The sequence below is a fragment of the Hippopotamus amphibius genome, chromosome 3 (assembly GCF_030028045.1).
Source record: "Hippopotamus amphibius kiboko isolate mHipAmp2 chromosome 3, mHipAmp2.hap2, whole genome shotgun sequence".
NCBI lineage: Eukaryota > Metazoa > Chordata > Mammalia > Artiodactyla > Hippopotamidae > Hippopotamus > Hippopotamus amphibius.
The window spans coordinates 127,813,249-127,827,348 of NC_080188.1; the positions used below are offsets into that span (position 1 = coordinate 127,813,249).

Genomic DNA, 14,100 nt, shown 5'->3' on the forward strand with positions numbered 1-14,100 from the left:
CTGCAGACCCCGGCCCTTGCCCATCTTGCTCCTCGGCGTCCTCAGGAGTTGCCAGGGTTGGGTGGAGCCCCGCCATCCCAATCCCCCAACTCAATGCATCCTTCCAGGGGTCCGCTTGACTGCAAAATATAGTATCTACCCGGACAATCGATATATTCACGTGCCTCTACTTAAGTTACAAAGGTACGTGCTCTTGGTACAATGTAAATAAAACAGCAGTGTTTTATGGGGCGAGTGGAAGGCCCAGCCCTCCCATTCTTCCCGGTGAATGCCCTTGGGTCCTGCCTGGCCTTCTTATTAGAAAGAGGAATAGGGCCATGACCTCCAGACCTCTCACAGCTTCCTTGCTTTCCTCAGTCATCTCCCACTGAAGCCTGGAGGTCTGTCCACAGATGTGCCCCTCCTCCTACCCTCTCCCAAGACAGACTGGCCTCCCCAGATCTACCCCATCCCCATGCCACCCTGGGAGGTTTAGTGTCCCTGTAGGTCCCACAGGCAGAATCTGCCCCCTCCAATCTGGTATTCAGTCTCCATCTCTTTGACTCCAAAGTCCTCGCTTTTCCCACTGCTCCGTAACAGGCCAGTCCTTCTAGCCCAGGATGGGAAAGTGGATGGCTTGGAAGAGGGAATGCAGCCACAGAGCTTCCCTCTCTGTTGTGTCCCCCACAGCCGGGGTCTGTCTAACGCCCACACCAGATCCCTACCCTGAACCCTTCATCACGACACTTGATATAACACCCACAGTCATTGCCCCTCCCCCACCTGTTACCTTCCTCCATCCTCTCCCTGCATGTGGCCCAGTGACACCGACCCTCCTATCGCTGAAATATACTGCCTTCCTTCCCACCCCAGGGCCTTGGCACATCTTGTTCCCTCCATCTGGAAACTCTTCCCCCAGACCTGGAAAGGCTCCATCCCTCACTTCCTCCAGGTCTGTGCTCAAATGTCCCCTCCTCTGAGAGCCCTCCCTGACTATCCCCCTCACCCATCACTCTCTGGCCCTTACTCGTTCCCCCTCTACATTCTTAATCACTACCGTATGTTATATTGTATAATTATTTGTATTTGCTTATATTTATTTTTTATTTTCAACTGTGCTGTGCAGCTTGCAGGATCTTAGTTCCCCGGACAGAGATCGAACCCATGCTCTTAGCAATGAAAGCGTAGAGTCCTAACCACTGGACAGCCACGGAAGTCTCTAATCATTTGTGTATTTGCTTTTTGTCTGCCTTGCCCGGCCAGTATGTCAGCAAATTGAGGCTCACACTTTGCCTTGTTTCCCACTGTATCACCAGTACCTAGAACAAGACCTAGCACACAGTATGTGTTCAATTAATGTATATTGAATAAATGAATGAACAGTAGCCCTGAATGTGGAATTGAAAAATGTTCGTATTCATAGCTTTCAGAGTCAATGTCTGGTCCCTATGAAGGAGAGGAAAGCGTGTCTCTCCCCTGTAGAAGAATCTTCCAGAGGGCAACAGGATCCCATGGAGTGTGTTGGGGGGAGGTAGAGGGGCTGTGGAATGGGGGGAGTACGCCCTTCCTTCATCCCCTCTGGCCTTGGGTGGGCATATTTCCTCCAACAAAAGACCCTCCTCTGTGGGCCAGCAGGAGAACTCCTCTTTATCTTACAAAACCCTTCATGGCACTTTCTCCTGGATAGCAAGTACCCATTATGAGTGGGTTTCCCTTCTGGGACCTTGGAGGTGGGACTGGCCCACACTGCAAGAGGTGGGGTTAGTGGCATCTTTTTTTTTTTTTTTTTGGCCACACCACTTAGCATGTGGGATCTTAGTTTCCCCACCAAGGATCGAACCCATGCCCCTGCAGTGAAGTGTGGAGTCTTAACCACTGGATCGGCAGGGAGGTTCCCCGAGAGGTGGGGTTAGGAGTATGGACCAGAGTTGAAGACAGGTGGCCGGCACTGAGGATTTAGTGCCTCATCTGCCTGCCATTTGAAAAGGCTTTGGGATCCCTACCTGGGAGAAGGAAGAGGGGTACTCTGCAAGGCGGACATGAGTCCAGACCCTGCCCTCAGGAAGTGTGCAGTCCAGTGGGGTGGGGAGTGTAGAAGTGTTTGGAAAGTGAAGGAGGAGGCTATGTGCGGGGGTGGGGGGGTAATGTCTGGTAAGCAGGAGGCTGCCACGTGGGCTCTGGGGGGGTCAGTGATGTCCTAGGCCTGAGTGAGGCCTGGCGGTGTCCACTATAATCAAATTAATGGCTAACATTTATTAGGTACTTACTCTGTGCCAGGCAAGGATCTGAGCACTTCATAGGGATTAACACTCTTAGAAAATGGAAATATTATTATGATCCCCGTTTTACAGATGAGGAAACTGTGTCCCAAAGAGGCCAAGGTCACACAGCTGATGAGCCGTGGAGAGCCAGGACTCAAACAACCTCTGAGGGGCACCAGAGGCCATGCCCAATCCCCACCCAAAATGGAAGGCTGGGTGAGAAAGCACGTAACAATGCTTGATAAATATTTGCTGAATGAATGAATTCCACAAATGTGTGCCTGTCCAGAAATCTCTCTCCCACCGGCCTCAGTGCCCACAGTTCCAGGAAATGCTATGATTGTGCTGCGAGTATCAGCAACACCGCCCCCCAGCATGCTTCCATCCCCGGGTTTGGTTAATGATCACAGCAGCCACACTCACAAAGGGAACATTATCACCCCATTTTACAGAGGAGAAAACTGAGGCAAAGAGAGACCTAGGAACCAGAACCCAGATCTGACTGCACCACTTCAGTCTGCCTATACAACTAGCACCCCTGGGAAGCGTAGCACATAAAATGTCATTGTCATTTACACCTACTGCTAAGGGCATCTTTCAGCTTCTAAAGGTCACAATACTGAGCTAATGGGAAAGGGTGGGGGGTGCAAAGGGAAAGAGTTCATGATTTTGGAACCCTGGGGATGGAGAGAAAGCAGGGTGGGGTGAGTGCCAGCAGAGAGTGATGGGTGTGAAAAGGAAGTGGCGGGGGAGGGGGGGGGGTCTGAAAATAGACCTGCAACACTTCCTAGTTTTTCTAGCAGTGTTTGCAGCTTGAGAGGGAAGAGGTTGCCTCTGCCCTAGAGACACCATGTGACCTCCGAGGGATCTGTGCTATCTCTGGAGCCGCTGGGCCCCAGAGCTCTCTGCTTGGACATCTTCTCATCTCTGTATCTGGGCTGAGTGTATAGAAGGGGCTCAGGCTGAGGCAGGACGAGGGCACTCTGTACCCCCTCCATGATGGGGGATGGACAGGTGAACACTCATTGAACCCTTAAATGTAGCAGACCTTGAAGTCACCTGGAGGTGCCCAAGGCACAGGGGTGGCCCCATGCTCTCCCAGGCCACCTGGGTGTCTGCAGCCCAGAGCTGATCATAGGCATAGCTGATCGGCCCCAAATCCCACAAGAACCCAGATGCTCAGGCCAGGCGCCACCTCCTCCTATCCATCCCTTGCCCCTGGAGGCATCCCTGGATGTCCATGAAGAAAGAGCAGCTGTTCACTGAGCCCTTACTGTGTGCCAGTTCCTGCTGGGCACCTAGCACACGTTCTCATTTAATCGTCACGATGCCAGGTGAAACAGGAGGTCAAGGGTGAATCAGCTTGTCCAGAGTCACCCAGCACTGGATTTGAATCCAGGCTTGCTAGCTCTCGTCTCTGCGCCCCCCACCTTGCTGGGGGAGTCCTGCCCCAGCCCCACTGCTTGTGGAGGGCAGGGGGCTGAAGAGGGCTTGGCCATCCCAGGCCAGCCTGTGGGCTTCGAAGGCCCCAGACTCCTGAATGCCCCCCTTCTCTGCAGGGACTTCCTCCTTCGGCTCGGCTCCTCGTATCCAGTTTAGAGATTGGGACAGAAAGGAGGGCAGGGAGGGAAAGGTCAGGGGAGGTCATATCAAGCCCAGGGAGGTCGCCCTGCCTGTCTTTCTCCTGCAGGACTGAGGCTCAGGGCGAGACTGTCCGTGGGGTCTGGGGGGCATTGGAGGGCAGAGCCTGGCAGGACACCAGCAGCTGTGGTAGCCAGAGGGCTGTTGGGCCATCGTGTGTGGGCCAAGCCCGGAAAAGCTTGCTGGGACCCCGGCAGGGACTCAATGCTCACAGCAAACTGTCTGGGACTTTTGGCCGCTTTGTGTTCTCGTCCCCAAGTCCGTCTGTCAGGCCCAAGGGACTTGCTGGGGTTTCCCACGAGGACTTCCTCCACGTCAGCCATCGTCCTCTGACTGGCTGGTTCTTCCATCTCCCCTGGCTCTTCTGCGGCCCCGGTGGGCCTGGCCTTTCCCGGACTCTCATGTGGGGCCTGCACCCGGGGCCTCGTCTCGGGGGGCGCTGCTGGGGCTTTCTCCCTCAGAGGCGGCAGGTGCGGCCAGGTTCACAGGGGCCTCTGGGGTGGAATCTGTGGATGGGGCAGAGGTAGCTTCATCACAGGGGTTGGGGGCTGAGCTGGCAGTGGGTGCAGGGGGCTGGGCCTCAGGGCTTGCCTGTGGCTGGGCCCCAGGATCCAACTGGGGCTGGGCCTCGTGGTTCTGCTGGGGCTGGGCCCTGGGGTTCAGGTGAGGCTGGACCAGAGAATCTGACTGTGGCTGGGTCGTGGGGTCCACCTGTGGCTGGGTCGTGGGGTTCACCTGCGGCTGGCCCTCAACCGATGGCCCTGATAGAGACTCATCCGCAGAGTCCACTTGGGTCTGTGGCTCAGCTGGCGTGAAGCTGCCCGGCCGCTCCTCACAGAGAGCTGCCGCGAAGGAGGAGAGCATGGTGCGCAGCAGGGCGTGGAGGTCGGTGCTGGCCAGGAGGCAGAGGAAGGGACTGAGGCAGCTGTTGAGAAGGATCAGGTAGTCAGAGTAGACCAGGGCCTCCCAGAGCAGGTAGCCGGGGTAGATGTCCCACAGGAAGGCCAGGTACAGCAGCTGTGCCAGCTGGTAGGGCAACCGCAGGACCACGTAGGCTGACAAAATGGTCTTGGCCACACGGGCAAAGCCGTGGCAGGCCGTGGCCCCAGGCTGGTGGCGGCGGCAGGTCCTGCAGGCGGCGGCCTGGGTGAGCACGTGGCACACGAGCAGCAGAAGGAAAGGCAGGAAGCCCCCCAGGATCTCAAGCATCCGCAGTGGCAGCTCCTCGCTGTCCCAGAAATCCAGGCAGATGACCAGGTCGTACCACCAGACAGCGGCCTCAGGGAAGACCAGCCAGGGCACACTGAAGAGGGTGGCCAGAACCCAGACCCCAGCACAGACCCAGAGGGGCAGGCGGGCCGGGCGGTGCCCGGGGTACCAGCGTGGGCACAGCGCCAGCAGGCAGCGGTCCAGGCTGAGGGCTGCCAGCAGGAAGAGGCCAGAGGAGTAGGACACACCCCACAGGAAGTAGTAGAAGCGGCAGGCGGCCGTCCCCAGCGGCCAGTGCCCTCCATGCTGGATCTCCAAGATCTGGAAGGCTGCGGCCGCCAGGAACAGAAAGTCAGAGAGGGCCAGGCTCAGCAGGAGCAGGGCGAGCCGCGTGCCCGCTCCCTGCCGGGCCTGCGAGCCGGCCAGCCACGCCACGAGCCCGTTGGCTGGCAGCCCCAGGAGCAGCAGGGCCACCAGGAAGACCGTGTCCCAGCCTCCCTGGGGGTAATCCTCATCATCGAACTCTGTGCGGGGCCCATGGCCAGCGGCACCCAGGTTGGCTTCCATGGCAGTGTCCATCTGAGGTCCCCGGTGTCCCACCTGACGTGGAGTGGGCACCTGGCGAATCAATGAAGGCATGAATGACTGAAAAGGAGAGAGGATGCTGTGCATCTCCATGCAGGTCGCTGTCCCTCTCTGGGCCATCACCATCACCTTTGGGGTAGTTAACCTTTGCCAGGGACTTTAAACAGACTATCTCACCTAGTCCTCATGCAATCCATTCCACCGGTAAGGAGAGGAAGGTTCCGAGGATCAGTGACTGCCCAAGATCAGAGACAGCAATGCGGGCACCAGGATTCAAACTAACCATTCTGCTACGTGGAATCCCACTGCGTCCAAGCAGACCAACCCAGACGCTTTCAAGTATATTTCAATAAAATATTACAGCAGAATTCCTATGTGAACTAAAAGGGTGTGCTCAGGTTAAAGGAGGGAGAGCACCCTTACAGTTCCAGGGAACACCGTTTAAAAACCACTTGGAGGGGCTTCCTAGGTGGCGCAGTGGTTAAGAATCCGCCTGCCAATGCAGAGGTCACGGGTTCAATCCCAGCTCCAGGAAGATCCCACATGCCGCGGAGCAACTAAGCCCGTGTGCCCAAAAAAAAAAAAAAAAAAAAAGTTTAAAAAAAAAAAAACAAAAAAAAACCACTTGGGAATTCCAGCTCAATATCAAAAAAACCAAACAACCCAATCAAAAAATGGGCAGAAGACCTAAATAGGCATTTCTCCAAAGAAGACATATGGATGGCCAAGAGGCACATGAAAAGCTGCTCAACATCACTAATTGTTAGAGAAACACAAATCAAAACTACAATGAGGTATCACCTCACACCGGTTAGAATGGGCATCATCAGAAAATCGACAAACAGTAAATGCTGGAGAGGGTGTGGAGAAAAAGGAACGCTCTTACATTGCTGGTGGGAATGTAAATTGATACAGCCACTATGGAAAACAGCATGGAGGTTCCTTGCAAAACTAAAAACAGAACTACCATATGACCCAGCAATCCCACTACTGGGCATATTCCCAGAGAACACCATAATTCAAAAAGATACATGCACTCCAATGTTCATTGCAGCACTATTTACAACAGCCAGGACATGGAAGCAACCTAAATGTCCATCAACAGGTATGAATGGATAAAGAAGATGTGGTACATATATACAATGGAATATTACTCAGCTGTAAAAAGCAATGAAACTGGGACATTTTTAGAGACATGGATGGACCTAGAGACTGTCATACAGAGTGAAGTGAGTCAGAAAGAGAAGAACAAATATTGTATATTAACACATATATGTGGACTATAGAAAAATGGTACAGATTAACCGTTTTGCAAGGCAGAAATAGAGACACAGATGTAGAGAACAAACATATGGACACCAAGTGGGGAAAGCGGGGAGGGTTGGGGAGGGAATGAATTGGGAGATTGGGATACCAAATTGTACACTCTAAATATATGCAGTTTATTGTAAAAAATAGAAAAAAAAAGTTAAAAAAAAACAAAAAACAAACCACTTGGGAATTCCCTGGCTGTCCAGTGGTTAGGACTCTGCACTTTCACTGCCGTAGGCCCAGATTTGATCCCTGGTTGGGGAACTAAGATCCCTCAAAACACGTGGCATGGCCGAAAAACCAAACCAAACCAAACCAAAAAAACCCACTTGGTCAGAGCATCACAGGCTCCTTTTTGTCAGTACCCTGGGTTCAAGTGTTTAAGATTTGGAATTCCCTGGTGGTCCAGTGGTTAAGAATCCATGCTCCCACTGCAGGGGCCCCGCGTTCCATCCCTGGTTGGGGAACTAAGATCCTTTATGCCATGTGGTATGGCAAAAAAAAAAAAAAAAGGATTCCAAGAGGGAAGGGCTCAGGGTCCCCTAGGCCCTAGGATTCCAAGGGTGGACAGGGAGTCTATCCTGATGGCCCCCACTTGTCCCCTGGGGCTACTAAATAGAAAAGGGGGCAGGGGGCTCAACAGTGTGATGAGGATGAGGGTGGCTGGGTCCCAAGAGGCCTGCTGCCCTCACCCCACCTTCCCTAGCTGGGGGAGGGAGGGCCCCCTGAGGGTGGAGAACCCAGATGTCTGGGAAAGGCTGGATCCTGCTGTGTGGCCCATGGCTCCAGCCACTTGACCCGTGGCCTGGTGGTCTCCCCACCCCCCAGGCCCTTACTCAGGCAGACCCACTCTGTAAGCTCCAGCCCCTACTGGATCAGAGCCCTGGGCTCCCCTGGGCCCCTCCTGGTGAGGCCTGGCTTACCTGTGAGGTGCAGGCTGCTGGCTGGAAGCAGCAGGGCGAGCCTGCCTGACCAGAGGTCCAGCCGTCCGCACGGCCCCACGCAGGGGCCTGATGCATGGTGCCCGGCGGCGCTCAGGCGGCCGGTGTGAAACCCAAGCTGGGAGAACATCAATCATTCATGGGGCTGCTCGCTGGGAAACCCTAACCCTGGCCCAGGAGGGCCAAGTGACCAGCCATGGTGCCCATCCCTGACAGGGCCAGATGGCCCAAACCTCTCACCCTGGGTCCCTCCAGCTCAGGGCAGGCTCTGGGTTCCCCCAGGGTCCACCTCCTCCGACGTCACCCCCATGACCCTCAATCATCTGTGCTTCAAGGCCTCTATGATCTGCCCTCTCCTCCTTAATGTCACATACCCTCTGCTCCGGCCAGGATGTCACCCATGTGGGGGCCACAGTGGGCAACTCGTCCTCTCCTTTCCCACCTCCCAGCCTTTGCCCATGCTCTTCCTCCTGCCTGAGATGCCTCTCCACGTCCTCGCTTAGCTAATCCTGCCCCTGTCATACAACAGGGCTGTCTTTGATGTTTCAGCAATATTGCCCCCATTTTATAGATGAGGCAACTGAGGCTTAGAGAAGTGAATTTGCTGGGTCTCCCAGCTCACAAGTGGCAGAGCCGGAGTCTGAAGCTCACTGCAGCCACCGTGTCCTGGCACCCTGTGTTGCTGAGGACAGTTCCCTTGACCCATCTGGCTCTGCCCTGGCCACCGGCAGGCAGAGGGCTGGGATTAGGGCCTGGGCTGCCTGCCTCACTTACCCTAATCCCCCTCAGGGCCGATCCCTGGCCATCAGCTCTCCGGGTGGGGGTGCATAAGCAGCTTTACGGGCCCGGAGAGGCAGGGGTGCTCCTTGGTGCTGCATCTCTGAGCCCCTCTCCACATGGCCACAGAGCAGGTGAGGGGGCAGCATGGCCCAGACCTGGCCCCTGGACCCCAGAAGCCCCCCGTGGGGGTCATGGCTTCCAGTACTGGTGCTGAGGGGCTCCCCTTGACCAGGAGGAGGAGCAGCAAGAGGGAGAAGGGGCTCCGAGGGTCCCGGAAGCACACCAGCAGCTCTGGGGAGCAGACCCCCACGCAGGGGCCCGAGGCCCCAGGGAGCAGCAAGGACACCTCCGGGACCAGAGAAGCGCAGGAGGGGCCAGCCCCTGCCGCCCCTGGGCCAGCCTCTCGTCGCCAGTCCCACCGGCACCGTCCTGGCCCCCAGCACGATGCTGCCCAGAGGACATACGGGCCCCTGCTCAATCGCATCTTTGGGAAGGTCAGGTGGGGCCGGGGCAGGGCTGGGGGGCTGGGGTGGGGGTTGGGACTCATGGGCTCAGGCTCAGCCCACCCTGCCCCTTATACTCAGGCCTTGTCCAGTTTCTGCTCCAGACTCGGGAACCTGGGCTGTGGGGGCAGGCTTTCTGCAGTTTGGGCAGTGGGCGGAGCTAGACCACAAACCCCGGGATCTGTGGGAGCTGGAGGGGGGGGTGGGCAGGAGCAGGAAGGGGGTCATCTCTTCTCCTGGAGCACATGGGAGGTCAGCGGCCTTCTCCTGCCCTTGTGGGATGGGTCCTGCCCAGGTCAGCGTGGGCTGGGGCTGGAGGAGGAAGGATGCCCAGACCCCTGGCTGGCCCCAGGGACATGCTGGACTATGCCCCTGCAGGACCGCGAGCTGGGCCCCGAGGAGCTTGATGGTGAGTGGCCTTTGCTGGCAGCGCTGGGTGGGAGGTGTCCCAGAGCCTGGCTGCCTGCGCCTGACCTCCTTCCCCTGCAGAGCTTCAGGCCGCCTTCGAGGAATTTGACACGGACCACGATGGTTACATCGGCTACCGGGAGCTGGGCGAGTGCATGCGGACGCTGGGCTACATGCCCACTGAGATGGAGCTCATCGAAGTCTCCCAACACGTCAAGATGCGAAGTCAGTGCTTGACCCCGCCTGCCCGGGGGCGGGGCGGGTGGGCGGAGCCACCTGGCTTTGCAGCCCTGGTCCTCTCCCAGCTTCATGGTTCAGGGGAACCGAGGGGTGGTGGGAGGTGGCCCCGGGAGTCAGGCAGCGGTGATTGTGGAGTGGGGCGGGTGACAGTTTCCAGGGCAGTCTGACACGGTCCACGGGACACAGAGGTCGGGGTGACTAGGAGGGCACCGGGTGATCCAAGAGAGGCCCCTGGGGCTCAGGTTGGGGACCCAGTTTAGACTGAGGTAAAGTGGTCCATGCTGGTACCAGCCACCTGGGCTGTCTCTCTCTCTCCCTCTCTGACCCTCCCGAGGCTCCTGAAAAGAGCCTGCTGAGGTTCGGTGAGGCCACGTGAGACAGAACCTTGGCCATTCCTTGCGATTAAATGTCTGATGGGCTGTCCTTGTGTGATTGTCATTAGCTGATTTCTGAAACATCAGATTCCTTTCATCCTAGGACACCTGCGTTTGTTTTCTTTACATTTTCCAAAATGGGATGTGATTTACAATTGATGTGAATATTTGGCGTCATGCTTCTTTCTTTCCCCCAAAGCTATTCATTGACTACTGGTGCTTTTTATGATTGATGGCATCTTAGAATCCAGGGACAACCGTGGTATGTTGCTAAGGGGTCTTTACTGCCACCTTTGGAGTTCTGGCACTTTACAGCCACGAACTCCAACTCCAACAGCACTCTGTCCTCGGATGAGGAGGGAGGTTCAGTAAGTCACCCGAGGCCACACCATCAGAGGCAGAGCCAGGCTTTGAACCTGGGGCCTGTCTGGTTCCACAGCCTGGTGTCTTTCCTCCACACCCGGTGCTTCACTGAGAGCACCTGAGCACTTTCCCCCCAGCTGAGCCCAGCCTCCTACCTCCCCGGGGTCGTGGACACTGATGTCCTTCCTGGATGCAGAGCCGGGGAGGGGCTGGTCCTTGTGAGGCCCCTCCTTGGGCCCCAGCCCTCACCACTGTGACCCTCTGCTTGGCCCCGCAGTGGGTGGCCGTGTGGACGTCGAGGAATTTGTGGAGATGATGGGCCCGAAGCTGAGGGAGGAGACGGCGCACATGCTGGGGGTGCGGGAGCTGCGCATCGCCTTCCGTGAGGTGCGGAGCATCCAGGCGGGGGGTGGGCGGGTCGCATCCTTACTGGTCTGCAGCTGGGGAGACCGAGAGCCTCCGCCTCTGGAGGCCCCGCGCCCTGCGGCTGGTGGGACTAGCACTGGGGAGGGGTTGGAGAGGGTTTGGCTTACTCCCAGCTGGGGGTCCACCCAGGGAGACTTTCTGGGGCAGAAGCTAACAGCCTCAGCCTAGAAGGGGGAGGAGGGTTTGGATGGACGAAAGTGGGGGGCATCCAGGCACAGGACATGACAAGGTGGAGGCGGGTGCAGGAAGAGACAGCTTTGGGTAGGAAGAGCTGAGCCCTGCCGGAATCCCAGTTTGACAGGGACAGAGATGGGAGAATCACGGTAGCAGAGCTGCGACAGGCAGCACCGGCTCTGCTGGGGGAGCCGCTGGTGGGTCCTGAGCTGGACGAGATGCTCCGAGAAGTGGACCTCAATGGGGATGGCACCGTAGACTTTGATGGTGAGTCTCCTGCCCAGACAAACCCCCATCCCTCCACCTCCCAGGCTGAGCCCAACGCATCCTGGGATGGCTGATCCGGACCAGCCCAAGCCCCGCTCCTTCTCTCCTGCAGAATTTGTGATGATGCTTTCTACCCACTGAGGTGGGAGGCTGTCGCCAGGTGGGAGGCTGTCGCCCCTCTGGCCCCAGACACGAGCAAGGTTCATACTACACACCCTCCCCCATGAGGCCCCAGGATGAAAGAGACCCAGCGGCCCCAGGCTTCTGCTCCTGACAACCTCTGGCTGGAGAGCTGGCTTGTGATGTCACCTGCCCACCTTCATCCTCACCTCCCTTCCACCCGAGCTGCCTGGAGGAAACCTGCCCTCAATTGCCCACCATTGCCCAGCGTGAGCAAGACCTGAATCTCTCCAGCCCCTTGGGAGGTAGGGAGATCCCTGTCTCTGGCAGCATTCAAAGATGGGACAGTGTAGGGGGTGGTTCTGGTAACATGGTGAATTGAGAAGGTGGCTGGACACCTCCCACTCCTTATATGTGGATTTTTCTTTTTTCTTTTTTTTGAAAGCTGAACTTAAAAGAGAGGGATGACTCCAGGTACCAAAGACAGAGAACCCAAAGCTGGGTGATGGGAGGGAACAGACGCCGTGGGGGCTTCAGAGGTGGAGAGGTTCAGGAGCCTGAGCTCTGACACCCAGGAGGGACAAAAGACCTGTTAAGAAGCTGGGGAGCAGGACATGCACTCAGTACATTCCAGTGTCTCAATGGGCTACCCTGTTCTTGAAAAGGAGACCAAAATATACCTCTACCCACCAACCTGAGAAAGTGACAAGGTACAGATGCTCAGGACCTTAAGTGGAAAAAGTTACCCCAGTGAACCCGAAACTCAGGTCTGCACGTCAAGCAGGAGTGCGGTCTGTCTCCGTGGTATGAAAAGCAGAAGAAATAGGAAAAAACTGCTGAGAAAGGCACTCTTTCAACCCAGGCCATATAGGACTTAAAAAAAACCCAGACAGCCCTGTCACTTCTGAAGATAAACTCATGACAAAAAATTACAAATCATATAAAGAAACAAACCACTATGAGGGAGACTAGGCAGATACAGGAAACAGAAGAGTCAGCACCCAAAGTATAAATCACAAAATAATCTAAAAGAGACCATTTAGCAAAAGAAAAACAAACAAACAAACAAACAGAAAAAAAACTGAGGTAAAAAAAGGAAGAGAAACCGTTATCAGTAACAGGGGGATATGAAAACAGAACAGAAAGATTTTTAAAAATAACCCAATAGAACTTCTAAAAATAGAGGAGATAGCCATTGGAATGAAAAAAAATCAAGGGATAAATTAAACAGCAGATTGGACACAATTTAAGAAAAGATTAACGAACTGGAAGCTATATCTGAGAAATCACCCATAAGGTAGCATTGAGGGATAAAAGACAGAAGATATCAAAGAGTAGTTAAAAATCACTAGGAGTCTCAGAAGGAGAAAATGTAGAGAATGGGCATGAGGCAATATTTAAAGAATGATGATTGAAAAATTTCCATAAAGACTTCCACAAAGATGAGGGCCCCGGATTGAAGGAGCACGTTGGAGCCAGAGAAAGAGAAATAAAAGTAAATGTATATAGATGCATCCCAGTGAAACTGCAGACTACAAAAGGAAAATCTTGTAAACAGCTCAAGAGAGAAGTCAGATTACTTACCAAGGATTAGCAATCAGACACTCCAAAGACTTTTTTCATTGACAATTGCAGATGCAAGAGGAAAATGGAATAAATTGTTCAACGTGTAGAGGGGAAGAACAGTTGCCAGCCAAGAAGGCTATACTTAGCTCCTCTTATTGAAGAATGAAGATGAAATATAAACTTTTTTCAACAATCAAAGGCTGAAACGGTTTCCCACCCACAAACTCTGGTTGAAGGGATGGCTTCAGTGAGATGGAAATTCAAGGCCGAGTATATATTAAATAATAGTCAGGAAAGAAATCTGTAAACATATTGGTAGATCTAAAGAGGCATTAAGTGTAAAAAAATATTTTGGGGGATTTTAAAAACCAGGAGGGACTACAAAATAATAGTAGACAAAAATAAAATGGAAGATGGGAAGAGATACTCTAGACATGCTGAAATCTTTTTCTTGTTTTTCCTAGAGGAGGATAGAATCATTGATTAACTTTAGATTTTGTTAATCATGTAAGGGTAACCATTAATATAACAAAAATAGAGATAGAATGTTCCATTCTCAATAGTCAGATCAATAGAGGAAGAAAAGGGAGAAAGTGAAGAATTCTTGATTAAGCTAGCAGAAGGCTGGGAAAAAGGGAAAAAAGCAAAGAAAAACAAAGTCTACAGAAAACATTAAAACAGAAGGTAGAAATAATCCTTTAAAAAAACCCAAATTATAATAAACATAAGCAGGGGTTTTTTTAGAGATTTATTATTTTATTATTTTTTATTTATAGTTGCATTGGGTCTTTGTTGCTGCGCACAGGCTTTCTCTAGTTGTGGCGAGCGAGGCTACTCTTTGTTGTGTTGTGTGGGCTTCTCATTGCAGTGGCCTCTCTTGTTGTGGGGCACAGGCTCCAGGCACAGGCTTCAGTAGTTCTGGCGTGTGGGCTCAGTAGTTGTGGCTCACGGG

General features: G+C 54.2%; 2 protein-coding genes across 2 annotated transcripts; one reads left to right on the forward strand and one right to left on the reverse strand.

Moving 5' to 3' along the window:
• Positions 1–4,280: 4,280 nt before the first annotated feature.
• GPR152 (G protein-coupled receptor 152) lies at positions 4,281–5,669 on the reverse strand. Its single transcript, XM_057725537.1, has one exon. The coding sequence runs from the start codon at positions 5,667–5,669 to the stop codon at positions 4,281–4,283; it is 1,389 nt and encodes a 462-aa protein (XP_057581520.1).
• Positions 5,670–8,823: 3,154 nt separating this feature from the next.
• CABP4 (calcium binding protein 4) lies at positions 8,824–11,603 on the forward strand. Its single transcript, XM_057728767.1, has 6 exons — positions 8,824–9,201; positions 9,589–9,619; positions 9,700–9,843; positions 10,873–10,982; positions 11,315–11,462; positions 11,575–11,603. Exons 1-6 carry the CDS (start codon positions 8,824–8,826, stop codon positions 11,601–11,603), a joined length of 840 nt encoding a protein of 279 aa, XP_057584750.1.
• The last annotated feature ends 2,497 nt before the right edge of the window (positions 11,604–14,100 follow it).